We start from the raw sequence: 17,728 nt of genomic DNA on the forward strand, positions 1-17,728 counted from the left end.
TTCCTTTGCAAAAACCCATGCCAATTGTATGAATTAACTTCAGAGAGGATTGTATGAAAGTGCCTTTAGCAAGCCAGGTGACTCTTCCATCTAACTCATCACTGTCTGCTCTGACTAGCAGCTGCCTTCCAGGCTCTAAAGCAGAGAATGATCTCTCAATACCACTTTGAGATCCTTTATATGGAGAAGTTCTGGAATGAACTTGGCAGCTTCTGTATTCAAAGCATGAGCTCCACCACAGAGCCATAGCCCTTCGCCTAACGGGAGGGCAAAAACCCCTTTGGTTGTACCTCTGGAGTTCCACTGCGTGACTCTTCATTGCATTCGCTGTCACTGGAGCTGGTTTCACTGTCTGAATCCGATTCAGAGCTGCTCTCAGATTCACTGGAGCTCCCAGAGCCTCCGCTGGAATGTACTAAGACAGTGTTATGTGTTGTCGTCAATGGAAGGCCACTGTAAAGGAGAAAAAACAGATCTCTGTTAGGTCCATCTGCTTACCTAAATTGGTCTTCACCAATTTAACCACATTTTAATCCATGCTCTTGAACAAATTTCTAAATCAGTTGTGACACCCCAATGGTCTTCTCTTTACAAATGGGCTACATCAGGACAGTTACCTGGGGAACTGATTCACCTCTGCTCCAGTTCTTTACCATTCCATATGTAGTTTAAGCTGTGCATACTCATTTGTCCTTTCTTGGGCTGCATTTGCATATCAATGGGTTCTGCCATATCAATGAACAATAGTAATCATTTAAACTTACCCTGTGTGGACAAGCCAATCCACTTGCAAACAGCTGCTATAAAGCAAAGATAACACAGTATGCAACAATGTGTGGATGCAGACTTGCGATCTTGCCCAGTATCTTATATCAACCTGTGACTTATGGGCAAGACGTAATCTCTGCAGCAATGTTACCTAGCCCATTGTGTCCTTTCCAAAATTTTAATCAAAGGTTTGCTTGTAGCTTTACTTATACAGAAAGGAAGTCTATTCCCACATGGCCAAAGCAGGAGACAGGACTTGCTTTACAAGCTGTCTTTGGGTTTTGCATGCAATATCTTGGGCTAGGTAATATCTGAGTTCATGCACTGCACATCTGCAGAACCATTATTGCTAGGTGCCCCCAATTTATAGAGCTTGACCATCTACAAGAAAGATCTATTTGTGTGACCAGATACATTCAAGGGAACAGAGTGGCTTTTGAGAATAGAGCAGTTGGCCACTTGTGTTCTGTGAGGCCTGCAACACATATGAAAAGTGTGAAAGTGAATTGGTCATAGGTGCAAGCAAGAGAGGGAATGTGCTTTTCTCAGAATTAGAACCTATTCTCACACTGCTGCTTCCTCATGGCTCTGTCCCATACTTCTCTTGTAAGGTCTGTGTATGAAAACTCTAAAGGACTGAGATTATATCAACCTGTGATGGTGGGGAGGGACGGTGGCTCAGTGGTAGAGCATCTGCTTGGGAAGCAGAAGGTCCCAGGTTCAATCCCTGGCATCTCCAAAAAAAGGGTCCAGGCAAAAAGGTGTGAAAAACCTCAGCTTGAGACCCTGGAGAGCCGCTGCCAGTCTGAGAAGACAATACTGACTTTGATGAACCAGGGGTCTGATTCAGTATAAGGCAGCTTCATATGTTCATTATGATGTGGGGGGGGGGGGCTATGATTCACTGGCAGAACATCTGCTTGGCATGCAGAAGGTCCCAGGTTCAATCCCTGGCATCTCCAGTTTAAAAGATCAGTTCAAGGTGATGCCTGAGACTCTGGGGAGCCACTGCTGGTCTGAGTAAACAATACTGACGTTGATGGACCAAGGGTCTGATTCAGTATAAGGAAGCTTTATGTGTGTGTGTAGCATTCTTGCACCTTTCTGATGCCGGGGACAGTAGCTTCTATTTTAATCATATTTATTACATTTTTACCCTAACACTTCTCCAAGGAACTTTTTAAAAAAAGGTAAAGGTAGTTCCCTGTGCAAGCACAAGTTGCTTCCTACTCTGGGGTGATGTCGCATCATGGCATTTTCATGGCGGACTTTTTATGGGGTAGTTTGCCATTGCCTTCCCCACTCATCTACACTTTACCCCCAGCAAGCTGGGTACTCATTTTACTGACCTTGGAAGGACGGGAGGCTGAATCAGCCTTGAGCCAGTTACCTGAACCCAACTTCCACCAGGATCGAACTCAGGTAATGAGCAGAGCTTGGACTGCAGTACTGCAGCTTACCACTCTGTGCCATGGGGCAGAACTTAGGTGTTTATGGTCTTCTCTTCCTCCACATATAATCAAAACTACATGGTAAGACAGGTTGGGCTGACAGCAAATGACAGCACAAAGGTCATCCAGTGTGCTCCATGGCTGAATGGGCCTTGAAATGCCAGGGACTGGATCCAGACTAGATTAGCAATTTCCACTGATTCCCCCTTCTTGCTGAAAACCCTCCAAATGTGATTTCTCCGGGTCCCCCAGCAGCATTTTTTGGAACTCAGTGAGCTACAGATGGCAAGGGAGGAGCAGGAAAATTCCATTCTGCCACATGAAAATCTATTCAAAATCTAACCCAAGTCCTAATCTCACCAGTATTCTACATTGGCCACTGCTTCACTTATTCTATTTATATTAGTTTTTTTAGAGTTATTCATTTATTTGACTAGAACTTCAATTTTTAATACTCTGGATATTTTGCTTAATATGTTTTAGGGCATGTTGTGCTGGACTCTGAACCTTGCAATCCCAAGAGAACAGCATGTAATTGTTGAAAATAAATTAAAAACAAATAATCAGATAGGCAGAAGTGGGTTAAACACATATTTCTTAGCCCAAAGCCTTCACTTTAAAATCTCTTTGTGCTTCATCCTTGGCATGTTCTAAAAGTTTAAGGTACTACATGGAAATCTTGATCATGTTTCCCTGAGAAATCCATTTCAAAGAAATGGAGAATGGATCAATTCAGCAGGACCGAGGATGTGAAAGCACTACTTTTTTTCAGGCAGTCTCTAGTCTTGATGCTTTTTCTGTATGTGTGTGGGGGAGGGGAACACAGGGCTTATGAGCAAACGGACCAACAAGATGTAATTTATTGTCACATCCAAACCTGTTAGTCTGTGGCTTGCAGAAACAAATAACTATCATCTAAATAATTTACCAATTGAAATGCACAATCTTCATTTTTTTTTTTTTTTTGGTCAACACATTTATAATTCATGTTCAAATGAAGGACATTAGGCAGCTCTAATATTTGAATGTAAACACTTTAAAAATTAATTTTAACGCCAATGGGTTATTCCCCTTCTCAGACTATACATATTATGCCCTGGGGATTCTTTATTTGGAGCTATTTTTCACTCATGTTTTTTGCTAACTCAACACCAAAATAAAGCTCCTCAGTATCTCCTTTTCAAACTGTAGCCCATCTTCTATTCAGCCCTCCCCTGCAAGCTGCTGCTATTTATAGAATAAAAGCATGGTTTAAATAATTGGGTTTCTAAAGCAATAGTTTTATTGCTTGCTGCAGTAGCTCCCTATTGACTTCCAGGCTCCATTCAAGGTGCGGGTGATAATCTATCAAGTCCCAAATGGCTTAGACTCAGTACACCTAAAAATGGCCCTGAATAAACCAGCTCTGCATCAAGTAAGGATTGCAAGGGCATGCCAGAGATGTACTCTAATTGGCAAAGGGGACATATTTTCCCTTGGAGACTCCCCGAAGCTAGAGTCCAAATCTTCTGAAAGAAGTGTAACATTTTAATTCAAGCTGGCTTTTGTTGACTGGGGACTACAAGGGATGGAGTGACACAATTAGGATATTATAACCCGAACTTTTGGTGTCCTGTTAAATAAGAGACAAACAAATTACTCTGATTCCGTTAAGCTCTCAGTTGCTGATCTTTACACTAGCGAGTGTATGTCTCGAGGGAAAAGACTGCAAATCCCATAACTCTTGTAATATGGAGTTTCTCTGCATTGTGCACTCTTCTTTCCAGACTTAATCATGCAGTGCAAAAGGCATGCAAACAAAGGTGTTCATGTTTTTGTCAGAGAAGCAGAATATGTGGTGTTATATCCATTCACCTAATTAAGGAGACAATACCTGATGATGGATTTTAAACATACAAAGCTGAGTATTGGGAAGCTGGCACCATTTGTTAGCACTCCATTATGGATATTCAATACTCCACCCAACCCAAGCTCATGGGATGCACATGACTGATTTCAAATCACCACCCTCATTCCTTGGAACTGTTTGTGAGTTCTTTTCTCCATTTTCCGAGCTTCCTCTTTCTCTCAATTCTTCTCTTTCAGAAAACAAAGCCCACCCAACCTACCTCCACTTTCTCAGTTAATCAAACAATGGCACAATAGTGATTCAAACTTCTCGAAGTCAAAAATCAAGGTAGTACAATAGGAATGTCCTTACAGCTCTAGAGCAAGCTGAGCTAAGTGGTTCCTGCGGTGCTGGCTCAGAGGACTGTGACGATGATGACAAGTTTAGATCCACCCTACTTGGCTCAGCTTATTCTTGCCCATCAGTAGCCCTGCAGGGCTAGAAGCCCATCAGGAACTTTCCTGGAAAGTTCAAAGGCCAATCTGCCCCTGAATTTTCTTGTCTGTTGAAATCTACAAAACCTTCACAACATTGTCTCCAGCAACAACATTTTCCAAACTTTTCTGCGCCTCTGTTTCTTACGCTAATCATTTTTGGGGTTTAAATACTTCCTCATCCCACAAGGTCTCCTCCATCATTATGTGTTTGGGAGTATTGCACTGACAGAATCAAAAGCGTCCACTGCCTGTGATCTGCTATCTCTGTGTTCAGTTGTCATGTCATCTGACTAGAACACCGTGCATATTTTCACATTTGAAGCAGAAAATATGCAGAGAGCCCTCCTCAGATGAAATAATAACTATGTACTGGGAGGGTGGTTGCATGGCTGGATACCACCAAAGTAATGACTAAAAAGAGCTACAAAAACATCTTTTAGAACGATTCTAGTTAACAGTTAACATGATTAACTACACTGTCCATGACTATTCCCCTGTCCCCTAAACAATGCTCCCTCTAAGCTAAGGAGTCCTGTCAGCAAAAATTCTACTTCATGAGCTACTGGTGTTAAAATTGTGAGCTACTTGCATAAATTAGTTTGCTCTGGGGCCATCCTTCCTGAGCTAAGGCAAAGATGTGTGAGCTGGAGTCTAAAAAACTGTGAGCTAGCTCACGCTAATTCAGCTTAGAGGGAACACCATCCCAAACCTGCTTGGTGATGTTCCTTTCAGTTCTACTTTTAAAGGTCTAACTTGACTGGCCTCTGGTTTACTCTTCCTCAATCCTGCCAATGTGCTGTGCTTGTGTACAGTGAATGCCCATGTTTTCTCTACAGACACAGAATCTGTCATGGTGGTGACTGCAGGAGTGCTATACAGCTTCATGCTTTACTTCAAACAACTTCATCAGGACTTGTGAACATGCATTTTCCCCTCTTAACTGGACCTCCTTTCCTGGTATTGTTCTGGGTATTTTTGCCCTCATATCTGTTCACATGCACTCTGGGTTCTTGGCATGTTTAAAAATAAATGCAAGTGGCAGCCCTTTGTGGAATGCTGAGGCTATATGTGCACTTCCTCTTGTGTTGGAATTCTCCAGCAGTCAGTATGCTCTCATGTTTGGAAGCAGTAAAGAGACCTGTTGTTGAAGTTACCAGAGCCTCTTGTGCACTGGCTACAGAACAGATCTGAGTAGTTAATTGAAAGCAATGTCCATCATAAATATACATGGAAGATAAGCCACGTGGACATTGAATTGACCTGGGATTCATGTGGGAAAATTGGGGAGGCAATGGCAATCATGCTAGGAAAGGTATAAAAGGACAAGAACCGTTAATTGTTTGATGAAGACAGTGGTGTGCTGGCAAATATTTAACAACTGTCTCTCCTGAAAAAAAAAGTATATATGTACGCACATAACTTTATTATAAATTTCACACAATTTACAAATAATAATAAAGTTTACAATACTCTCTGTTGTAAATTCCACATAGCCAAGAGATTCTCACAGAATGCTTTTGTTGATTTTTGCCAAATTCTTTGTATCCATAGCCAATCTTTGGTTGCAATTCAACCATGATTTCACAAATGGAGTTGCATCCCAATCCGCTAACTCTTTTCCCAATAAATATATTGTCATTAAATCTGATATGTGATCTACTGTTAAACTATTTCTCACCCTGATGCAAATTACAGTAATTAAATTGAAACCTCTTTCAGCTTCAGCCTTAACCTGTTGGGATTAACTAGTAGAGTTAGACCAGTTCCCACTGGTTAGCAGAGTGCTTAAATAAAGCTATAAATGCAGGAGTGTCACTTATCCAGGTTACTCAGCTTATGGAGCTACACAGAGCTCTGTTGCAAGTTTAAAGGAGCAATATTCCTGTCTTTATTTGAGAAGTACACTTCAGATAGGAAAGAGTAGAGATGGGACAGATTACCAACTCACTAGCTAAGGATGGAAGCAGATGGTAAAAGGGTCATCTGCCTCATGGTGCCAAGAGTGGACAGCATGTTGTCCCTTCTGGTGTGTGTGCAGGGAGAAGGGCATTGTGTGTGTGAGAGAGAGCAGAAGGAAACTGTTCCCTGAGAACACAATCTACACTTCAAAGGGTAGAGGCAGAAGAGTAAGCACATAGGAAAGAAGGGTCAGTAGGACTATCTAACTACCTAGTCTAGTGCCACGATGTCAGGAGGCTGAGGCAGGGGACAGCGCCTTCACTTCCAACAAGTATTACCCCCCCCACAGCTTTAGAAAAGCAGCATCCAATTAGTCTTACAAAACAAACAAGAGAAAAAAGCAATATTTACTAACATTTTTGGGGAGAGGAAAAAAAGAAAGACTTTCACTAGCACACTCTCCCTGGAAACTAGCTCAGAGTCCTGAGGCAGGTTTCAAAACAGCCTACTGTGCAAGGATTCGGGTTAAGGATGACTAACGAACCCCTTCTCCCTCACACTCTCTGTACCCGCAAGGAGAAACCGGCCAGCATCTTGCATTTACTTCACATTTTTACCCTGTTCCACCTTTGAGAATGCAAATGTGTGAAGGAAGGAGGGAAGCATCCTAGAGTTTCTGATGAGTTTTCAACTGGCTTCCAATTTTCTGAAAATTTAACAATCGGCACTTGCAAGCTGGTATGAGTGGGCTCTAGCACACCACTGGATGCAGATGATATCAGAACAATGGAACTAGATCCAGCATAGCCTTAATTTCTTCTGTGGTAACAACACAAGCTACTTTATGCCAAAACATACTGCTAAACCTGCTTCATGTTGCCAACTGGGCCACAATAATGCTTTTCTGTCCACATAAAAATACAATCAAGTCATATTTGACTTTCTTATTGGATGACAAGAGTATGACTTTGGCTGCATCGTGACATTTCATGCTAAAGACCTTACTGCCACCAAACAAAATCTTTCAAATCAGAGGCTCCCTCTTTTTATGTCACTTAGCTCTTGAGTTAGAGAGCAGCTCTGCCACACGATCAGCTAAGATGAGAAATACCATTTTCCCCCTCAACGTCACACAAAATGAAAGATAAAGGACATCTTGCAAATAGATAGATGTGAGAGTGATGGAGAAGAAAGGAGGTATGTACAGAGAATGTTCACAGAGAATAGGGTGGAGTGGTGGGAAATCTTCATTTTGAAGATAAATTGAAATGGAGAGATTACAGGCCTTTTAGGAGGGGAAAAATCTATCATTCAAAGGAAAGTACAGGTTGAACTGAACTTTCCCCTGGAGGCAGTTTTTAGCCATATGCTTGAAAATGATTTCCTATGAAGATCAAGGGTTCAAATATTATCTGACAGAAGTGCTGCTTTCTCTTTCTCATATATATGGGAGTCAGGACGGGTCTGTAAAAAGGGGAGAGACTATGGGTCAGTGGTAGAGCACACACCATCCAAGAAGAAGGTCCGAGGCTCATCCTACAAGGATGCCGGTAAGGTTTTTAAAAAACTAAAATGGAAGGGAAATGATCACAGCATTTGTAGTTAAGTTTAATGGAAGCTATTAAGGGATTGAGATCTTTGGCAACTTGACTCTCAGTTGTCGAGTTTGATTCTGCCTACAGAAATCTCTGCCAGCCATGCCCAGCAAGACCTACTGTAGTCAATCACAATGGCTCTCCATCTGTTGGAGTATGAGAATAAGCAATCTGAAAGCATGAAGTCACAGAAGTTCCAACTTAGTAGCAATTTCTCATATAATGTGATTCTCTATGAGTTACATAAAAGTTACATTTCAGGTGTACCATTACACACACATGCACACCATTTGCATTTAAAATTATTTACAGAGGTTTAAACCTCTGACCTATTTCTGAAAGAAAGGCCCTGTTCAGGTGCAATTCAAAAGTCTGGCTGAATTACACTAACTATAGCTAGTGTGACTGTCTGAACATAGGTCACTATGCTAAATGTGGCTATTTGAGGCCAAATTTCAAGTTCTGTTTTTTGATGAGCTGGGTGTGCTTCCCCAGGCTAGGGGTCCCAACCCTCCCGCCCTAGCGGGGGCCCCCAGGTTTTCCAACCTCTTCCCCCGCTCCGCCAAAAAATGGAAGCGGGGGAAGAAACGGCGCGAAAGAGCGTGGCGAGCCTCCCCTTCTCCGCTTCACCATGGCTGCTCCTCCGAGATGGGCTCAGGCTGGGCCCATCTCGGAGGAGCAGCTGGGATGGGGTGGGGAGAGGGCGGCGGCGGGCAGCGGCATCGCCCGCGCCGCCTCTGAAGTGGAGTGGGGGGGCGGCCCGGGGGGGGGCGGGCCAGGAGTGTGGCGGGGGGTGGGAGAGAGAGTGTGCCGCTCTAGGCTGCACTGGGAAGTGCCTCCTCCTCTTCCTACTTGGTCTCCGGGCAACCCAAGTCAATCGCCTTAGCTGCCCGCCCGCCACCTTTTGGCGTGGCCTCCTGGGGGGGGGGGAGGAAAAGCGAGAAGGCCGCTCCAGGCCGCGCACGGAAGTGCCTCAGCTTCCTGCTTGATCTCCAGGGCAACGCCAAGCAGAGGCTCGCTCGCCCGCCACCCGGCAGCTGCTGGCTTGGCCTCCTGGGGATGGGAGCGCGGCTCCCAGGGAGGGCGGGTGGGGTTGCTCCTTGCCTGCCCCCCGGGTCCACTTGGGGCGAGCGGGGAGCCGCTGGTGGGCGGGCTGCTGCCATGGCTGGTCCTGCTGCCGCCACCATCCGGATCGGGGACCAGCTCATCTATGACGAGACCTACATCCCCAGCGAGCAAGGTATCCCCTTCTCACCCTGCCCGGGGGGTGGGGGTCGCCCGAGGGGGGTCTGGGCCCTCCTCCTCCCGCTGTAGGGTTGCCAATCCCCAGGTGGGGGCAGGGGATCCCCTGGTTTGGAGGCCCTCCCCCCACTTCAGGGTCGTCAGAAAGCGGGGGGGGGGAGGGGAGGGGAATGTCTGCTGGGAACTTTATTATTCCCTATGGAGATGTATTCCCATAGGAAATAATGGAGAATTGATCCGCAGGTAACTGGGGCTCTGGGGGGCCTGTTTTTTGAGGTAGAGGCACCAAATGTTCAGTACAGCATCTACTGCCTCTCCCCAAAATACCCCCCCAAGTTTCAAAACGATTGGACCAGGGGGTCCAATTTTATGAGCCCCAAAAGAAGGTGCCCCTATCCTTCATTACTTCCTATGGGAGGAAGGAATTGAAAAGGTGTGCTGTCCCTTTAAATGTGATGGCCAGAACTCCCTTTGGAGTTCATGATGCTTGTCACAGCCTTGATCTTGGCTCCGCCCCAATGTCTCCTGGCTCCACCCCCAAAGTCCCCAGATATTTCTTAAATTGGACTTGGCAACCCTACCCCAGGCCCAACTCACTATCCCTGCAATTACATGGCAGCTGTGGGGAATGGCATTTTTAAAGTCCCCAACTTGCCTAGACATGATGGCACAGGAGGAAATGGGGCTCCTGCCTTCTCCACTAGGCCATTTTCTTGAGCCAAAATAACTGGAGAAAAGGAATGATTTGTGCATCTTTAGAGCTGCACATGGAATGCTGCCATATGATAGGGTTGCCAGGCTGCAAGTGGGGCTTGGAGATCTCCCACTTTTACAACTAATCTCCAGGCCAGCTGGCAGAGATCAGCTCCCCTGGAGAAAATGGCTGAAGGGTGGACTCAATGCCTTTTTGTCATGCTGAGACCCCCCCCCCTCCCCAAATCCTGCCCTCTCCTGGATCCACCTCCAAAGTCTCCAGGTATTTTCCAACACAGACCTGGCAATCCTAAACAAGAGCACAAGATTTTAAACTATAAACCATCTATGCTGTTTAAGCAGTGAGCAAGTGAAGGTGGCAGCCATCGGGTACAATTTCTAAGCTGTTTAGAGCAGGGATGTCAAACTTGGCTCAGTAGTTCTGCTGTGTAATTGATTGAGCCTGGCAAACTTAATCAACACAGCAGAGCTATAGAGCTAAGCTCTCTCATTGGCTGAAGCTCTGCCTCCTCCCTTTGGGAAAACGGAGGGGGAAGAGGGAAAGAGCAGGGAGAGGCTGCTTTGCTGAGGAGAAACACAAAATGGCGACCGAACACAACAGGCAAGGGAGAAAGAAACAGACAATGGCCAGTTGCTGGAGGGCCTGATTGAAGCCCTCTGGGGGCCAGATCAGTCCCGCTGGCCATATGTTTGACACCTCTGGTTTAAAGCATGAGTGAGCTTGTAAGTGACTTTTCTTAAGCATAAAGAGCTAGTGTCATGTTGTTGTTAGAATACTGGACTGAGAGACCCAGGTTCAAACACCCACTCTGCCACTAAAGTCTGCTGGGTGACCTTGGGCCAGTCATTCTTTCCCACCCTAAACTACCTCACAGGGCTGTTGGCATGAGGATAAAGTGGAAGATGGGAGAATGATTCTGCTTTTGTTGCCCATTGGGGAGAAAAACAGAGTATAAATAACAAAAAAATTGGAATTCAGAGTTCAAATCTAGTCTTTTAAATATACCATGAAACTCATTGAGTAGCCAAAGTAAGACAAATGAATGGCCAAAGTAGGGCCTTTGCTACCACACAGGCAGTTGTGAAGGTAAAATGAGTAAACCTGATGTACACTAAGGTTTTTGGAGGGCAGGTGGATAGATGAAGGAATAAATAACTTCAGTAATGTCACCTTGCCTCAGATATACACCACAGGTCGTGCAATTCAAAGCAAAACTCTTATATCTGACTAGTTTGTTCCCCTCCCCTCCTGCCTTTCTAGATGGTATATTTTATTAAACATTTTTTTTCACATTATATTTTATGGCTCTCTCAGGAAGCCCATTACACCACAGAGAAAGGTAGCAGAGCAGTCAGGAATCAATCTAGTTTATAATATAGAGAAGTAGAATACACAGCAAGAGAGTTTTCTCCCAACAACTGCATAATGAAGTTAACAAATACAAGCAACCCCCACATCTCTCAATAAAGTAAATTCACAATGAATAAATAAAACCATTTCCAGGCATTGTCAAGTTTAATTCTTCTTTTCTTGTTCCTAATAGGTCCCAGAAGATTTGCATGATGCTACTTCTTTCACTTCCTTCCAATCCCTCCTCAAAAACCCTCTTTTCCATGAAGATTTTGGCACAACTGAAACGAGGCATGTAATGCACAAATGTTCTTCTGTTTATTCTGGCCTCAGGCTATCTCTGTTGTTTCCCCTGAGGCACTTTTTGGACTGTAAGCTCCTTGGAGTAGGAGCCTATACTCTGTAAAGTACCATATACTGTGGGTCTTTTACACACACATCATAATGTATAACCAATACAGTCAGTGCAGAATCTATATTAATCGATCCCGACAGTAGTACTCCCATTTAGTTAAATGCAATCACACTGAGATAAATTCCTCTGGTTTTCTCCTGACTGTTTGCAACATTTAATTGGCTGAACAGCATAATGCTAATTGTTACGTTAGCGTGCATCTGATCCTGTATAGAGTTGCTCCAGTATAAACTCACTGATTTTCTGGACTAAACTGAGAGTACCAACTGGTTTACCAGTGGATAATATTGACATTTTAAAAGCCTTTTAAAATGCTGCAAGGGCCTGATACATTGATACCCTCAGCATGGTGGGCTGAGATGTTCTTATTCCTCTTCATTACAATGACAGCTGTGTCCATGGGTCAGATCTGTGGAAGCTTTGACGTCTAGTTCAGCATTCAATGGGCTTAAATTGGAATAACTCTGCATAGGACTGACCTGTAAATGCTACAGTGTCACATGCTTATACTAAAGGAGGCTAGTGTCATTAAAACAACTAGGTAGAGATTTGTAAAAAATTAGCCATAAGAACAGGTGAGCTGCCATGCTAGTTTCAGCATCTATTTAGTCCAAAATCCTCTTCCACATAGTGGCCAAGTACAGGCCTACAACAAGGCAGATCCTCCCCATGCTGTTGCCCTGCAGCCCTATATTTGGAGGTATACTGCCTTTGCACAGGGAAGTTCATTCAGTTATCATGGCTAACAGCCACAATAGATCTGCCCCCCTATCAATTCATAATGCTTTTAAAAGTCTTTTTAAGCTCAGAGAATTCAGTGTATTAAGAAAGGTGGAACCCTGTTTAGGACTGCCTCGTAGATCACTGCCAGTCACTATTTCCTGTGGCAGTGAGTTCTATAAGTCCACTTAGGGTTGCTAGCCTCCTGCCAAGGGTGAGGTTTCCCACAATTTTGGAGCCTCCAATCCACTGCCATCGAACTGGCCAGTGGGGGGAGCCCCACCCCTGAAGAGCACTGGTGCACCAATGTCACCTGGAAGTGATGTTATTACACCAGGCATGTTGTGTGTGTGGGGCACTATAGTATTTGGGGAAAAACTCTATGATAAGAAAATCCCCGTCCCACTGCTGAGAGCAAGGGAAGACCTGGCAACCCTAAGTCCACTGCTTCATTATGTTATATCATCACCTACTGCACTATGCTTTAAAGAAGCATGCAAGCAAATGCTGTTGTGTTGGATGAATCTCTTCACCTCATGTATAACTCATGTTGACAACCAAAAGGCCAGGTGGCACTCCCCAAGGGATCTGTCTCCAGTTGCTGGTTCTACATTGTGCCTTTTTCGTTTCAGAGCTGCAACACCACTTCATTGTTGATCTTAGCAAACAGTTTACAAATATCAGCTGCAATCTGCTCCCCCACTCATGTAAGTTAAAGAAATAAATTATTGACTTATATTTCCAAGCCTACAATTTTGCTTCATGAATTTCCTTAAGTTAGAGATTCATTTTCTAAATGTCTCTTAAATGATTACAGAAATTTTGTGTGCATGGCTTATTTTTCTGCACCATAAATGAAGAATGAATGTGCAATTTACGCATTGCTTGTTTCCCCAGCTCGCTGCTGAAACTGTTATTACATTATTTTCAACACATCATTTCCTCTTAATATTTTAATAAACCACTTTAAAGGTGAAACAGTATAGTTGCAACGAAGATAATACACACCACTAATCTCCAGGATAAAAGTAGTCAAATCTGGGCATCGTAAATATACTGGGCAATCAAAAATGTCACTTAGACAAGGGCTATCAACTGATTTAGAAAAATTTAACTTTGACATAATTTCTTTGTGACCCAATTAAGTGATTGATTAGATGGAAACACATTTACATATTAGCAAGGATCCAAGTAGGTGCTTCTTAAAATACTGATGGGGGAGTAAAATAATTTAGAATTCTACAATGCAATCTGAAACAGGTTTATACCCTTCTACTAAGTCCAGTGAAGTCAATGGGCTAAGAAGTGTATAACTGCTCAGGATTTCTCTGCCAGTGTTCTTCATTAGAAGGCAAGGCACTAACATTTTCTTTTTCACTTCCTGTGACAGGAAGGACCTAACTACACCACTAGCTAGTAATATTTTTATTTTGCCGTTTCTCCAAGGAACACAGAGTGTTACACAGGATTCTCCTTTTTTTTATTCTATGAAAGTCTTATGAGGCATGTTAGGCTGAGTGTGACTTAGCCATAGATCTGAACTTCTTAACACAGTGGAGATTTGTACCTGGGACTCTCCAGATTCCAGTCTGATACTACACAGACTGTCAAGGACACTGGATCTCCCAAAGTGTAACTTAGCTGCAAAAAGAAGCCATTGCAGAGCAATAGAGAATGTAATGGAGTTTTTTTAAAAAAAATTCTTATCCATCACTTCCTCTCTTGAAAAATGTCCCTCTTGCAGCAGGGGGACCCACAGACATGATGTGGATACCTGCCTTTATTCCCTAACAGGATTTAAAGAAGGGGTGGTTCCTATTGGGAAAATGGAATGGAGGATGGGAGGAAATTAAATCACACCCACCTTCATGCAGGAGTCTCAGTCCATACCCCGCAACAACTTTTTAATCATCTGTTTTACATGCTGGGAGATCTGATCATGGATTTCCATTGCTCTTCTGTGTAGTTTGTCCATAACACATAGGAACAAAAACAAACTCCACAATAAACCTGTAAGCCCTGAGTTCACTGATCAAAATCGGATGCCACAAATTGACCAGCTCAGGTTGTTACTGATTAATTAAAATGAATCACATCTTGAGCCCCCCTATGCCATCTCCACATCACAGTAACAATTATTATCTCAAAAGAGCTATAATTTCCTGGGCCACCTAAGCAGAACAGTCATCCATGTAAACTCAGTTGTAGGATATATAAAACAGGATATGAATAACTGCAGTCCTTGAGATTGCATTTGTCCTCTCTCCCGCTTCCTTCTTTTTTTTTTTTGTTTGCTGTATGAAAATCAAGGTAAAACACATTCTTATAACTAACCCAAATGCTGATTGCTATAAAAACCACACATTTGTCCAATAAAAACGCTATCATTCCTTTTTCATTAAGTGCAAAATGGAAGAAGAGCCAATATTCAAATGGAAAGAAAGAATAATCTCTTAAATTCTCTTTCCATGTTAATATTAGCTTCTGATCACTATTAATTTGGGGGTTAATATGGCCTAGTTTTATAACAGCTGGCTTTGTAGGGCACAAGAGGCCACATGATTGGTAAATGATAATCTATTTTGGATTTAGGGTTGCCAAGTCCAATTAAAGAAAAATCTGGGGACTTTGGGGGTGGAGCCAGGAGACACTGGGGGTGGAGCCAAGAACAAGGATGTGACAAGCATAATTGAACTCCAAGGGAGTTCTTGCCATCACATTTAAAGAGACAGCACACCTTTTAAAATGCCTTTCTTCCATAGGAAATAATTAAGGATAGGGGCACCATATTTTGGGGCTCATAGAATTGGACCCTCTGGTCCAATCGTTTTGAAACTTGGTGGGTATTTTGGGGAGAGGCACTAGATGCTATACTAAAAATTTGGTGCCTCTACCTCAAAAAATAGCTCCCCCCAGAGCCCCCAATACCCTCGGATCAATTTCCTATTATTCCCTATGGGAATCGTTCTCCATAGGGAATAATAGAGTGCCTAGTAGACATTTCCCTCCCCCCACGCTTTCTAAAGGGGGGGAGGGCCTCCAAACTAGGGAATCCCCTGCCCCCTCCCTCTCACACACACACACTTACCAGATCTTCCTCTGGACAACTCTACTTCCTGTGAAAACGAAATCAAAAGAAAGGGAGGGGCCGTTTTCAGAAGCCCTTTCTGCTTCCTGCCCAGCCTTAAAGGGGCAGACATTTTGCAAACGGCTCAGGAGCTCTACAACATGAAGCCTAAAGGTATGTTCTCCCCCCCTCCACCCCCACCCCCGCTTCCAGAGTTTTGAAGAGCGGGAGATGAGGCTGCGAACCCAGAAGTCTCCCGCCAGAGCGGGAGGTTTGGGAAGCCTATTTGGGTTACATAAAGGATCTGATACCAAAGGCAGAATGAAATATTTTTCTCCCACCCATAATATCTTACTAATTATGACATTCATAACACATTAAGAACAAGAGGGTGTTTCTGTTGAAGATAAATGGATTTGAAAATCGTCCTCAGCATTCCCTATAAATCAAAAAGGACCATTAATAAACAGTTGTAGAGGGGTGGAGGGGAGGAAATGACAGAAATTATGAGAATCTGCTCCCATGCTTTGCCTAATGTTATCAGTGTCATGTTCAAGGCTGACATCTTAAATCTTCCACACAAAAACCCTCCAAGTCAAAAAAGCCCAGCTCTTTTCCAGACTTCCCAACACCCGCTATTTTGAATGGCAGTGAAAGAAATAGTAGAAATCCTGTAAATCTATCTGACTGACAAGCTTGCTTTCCAGCCTGTATCAACTGCCATTGCTGTCCTTGGCACCACATCAAGGGCCCAGTTGGAAAAAGAGCTGTGTGCCAACATACATGGCAACATAACATTTCCAGATGGAATATTCTTGAACTCTTGAAACCCCTCTGTTCTTCATAGTGGTCTGACCACTATCCCTAGCTCCGCATGGCACACTGCTGAAGGCCCTTGTCCACCTGCATCTACTATTCCTTTTTATTCTAGAAAAAACTTGTCCTAAAATTCAGTTCAAGACATAAATTTCAAAATGAATCTCAACAGCGTGGCCAAATTACAACATGCATAGGGTCCTATGCTATGTGAATTTTAAGAGCAAAAAAAAAAAATCCCTTATAAGCTAAACTGTGTCTTAGTTTGTGTACAAGTCTGGCTCTGAATGCTGGGTTAGGGTTCTTTGCCAGTAATGGGTATCAATACTAGGGTGGCCCACCCTTGCCTGGCCACCCCTGGGAGCACTAGGGGGGACAAGGACTGTGGAAATCAGTATCACTCACTATGATGTCACTTCCAGGTTGTTATTCAGAATTGATGACAAGATGTCACATGGTGCTCTAGGAATTCCCCAAAACTCTATGGTTTTTATCATAGGAATTTGGGAATCCCCGCCCAGAAAATTGTTGATGGCTATTCTCCTCGCTCCAATTTTGATCCTGCTGCTCTGCTAAACTGTAGTGGAAGCCAAGAGGCAGGCAACCTGGCAAAGCTAATTGATAGCCATGTTCTGTTCACATTTGGTTTAGACTACTGTAATACAATTTATGTGGGATTGCCTTTGCAGACTGTTTGGAAATGTAGGTGGTTCAGAATGCAGCAGTAAGACTGGTAGAAGGTATCAGTTAAAGAACAAACATCTGGCTAGTTTAAAAAAGAACTCAGCTAGTTGCCAATTTGTTTCTGCACCCAATTCATACTTTTGATGATTCTTAAATAGACCAGGATTAGGGCATCTGAGGGATCACCTACTCTCATATAGACTGGTCCCATCAGGTACCGCCTTCAAGAAAGGTGATGCTCTGTGACAGGTGATGGGTCTGCAGTGGTACCTCAATTTTCAAATTTCTTTAACACAGGTGTTCACCTGGGACTAAGTTTGCTAAGCTTCAGATGCAGAGTAAAACTCTTGTTTTGTTCCCAATTGTTGGGTTGAGTCAATTTGCAGGCTCCCCCCACCCTTTCTGCAATTGCTTCTCTCTGTATGCATGTTCTTTAGGCTCTAACTGGTTTATTAATACTACTGACATCACTTTCAGCTCTGTTTTTAGGTTTTTTATTGTGATTGTGTTTTATTTTCTGTTGTCTAAATGCATTTAATATTTTTCTATTTATTGATATGTGTTTTAATTACATAAAATGAGTCAGCTCAGACATTTTAATGGACAGAGTGGCAAAGAGATAATTCAGATAAACCAATCATGACATAGATCCATGTGAATCCATCTTTGCACTCTAAAGAG

General features: G+C 43.3%; 1 protein-coding gene across 2 annotated transcripts in view; it reads right to left on the reverse strand.

The window, feature by feature from the left end:
- AFF2 (ALF transcription elongation factor 2) overlaps positions 1 to 17,728 on the reverse strand; it is a 531,080-nt gene that overhangs the window by 54,512 nt on the left and 458,840 nt on the right. For both annotated transcript variants that reach the window (XM_060249320.1, XM_060249319.1), the window contains exon 10: positions 291 to 453. In XM_060249320.1, the coding sequence (XP_060105303.1) occupies positions 291 to 453 (163 nt within the window). The remainder of the gene's footprint in view (positions 1 to 290; positions 454 to 17,728) is intronic.

Source organism: Heteronotia binoei, chromosome 11 (assembly GCF_032191835.1).
Source record: "Heteronotia binoei isolate CCM8104 ecotype False Entrance Well chromosome 11, APGP_CSIRO_Hbin_v1, whole genome shotgun sequence".
NCBI lineage: Eukaryota > Metazoa > Chordata > Lepidosauria > Squamata > Gekkonidae > Heteronotia > Heteronotia binoei.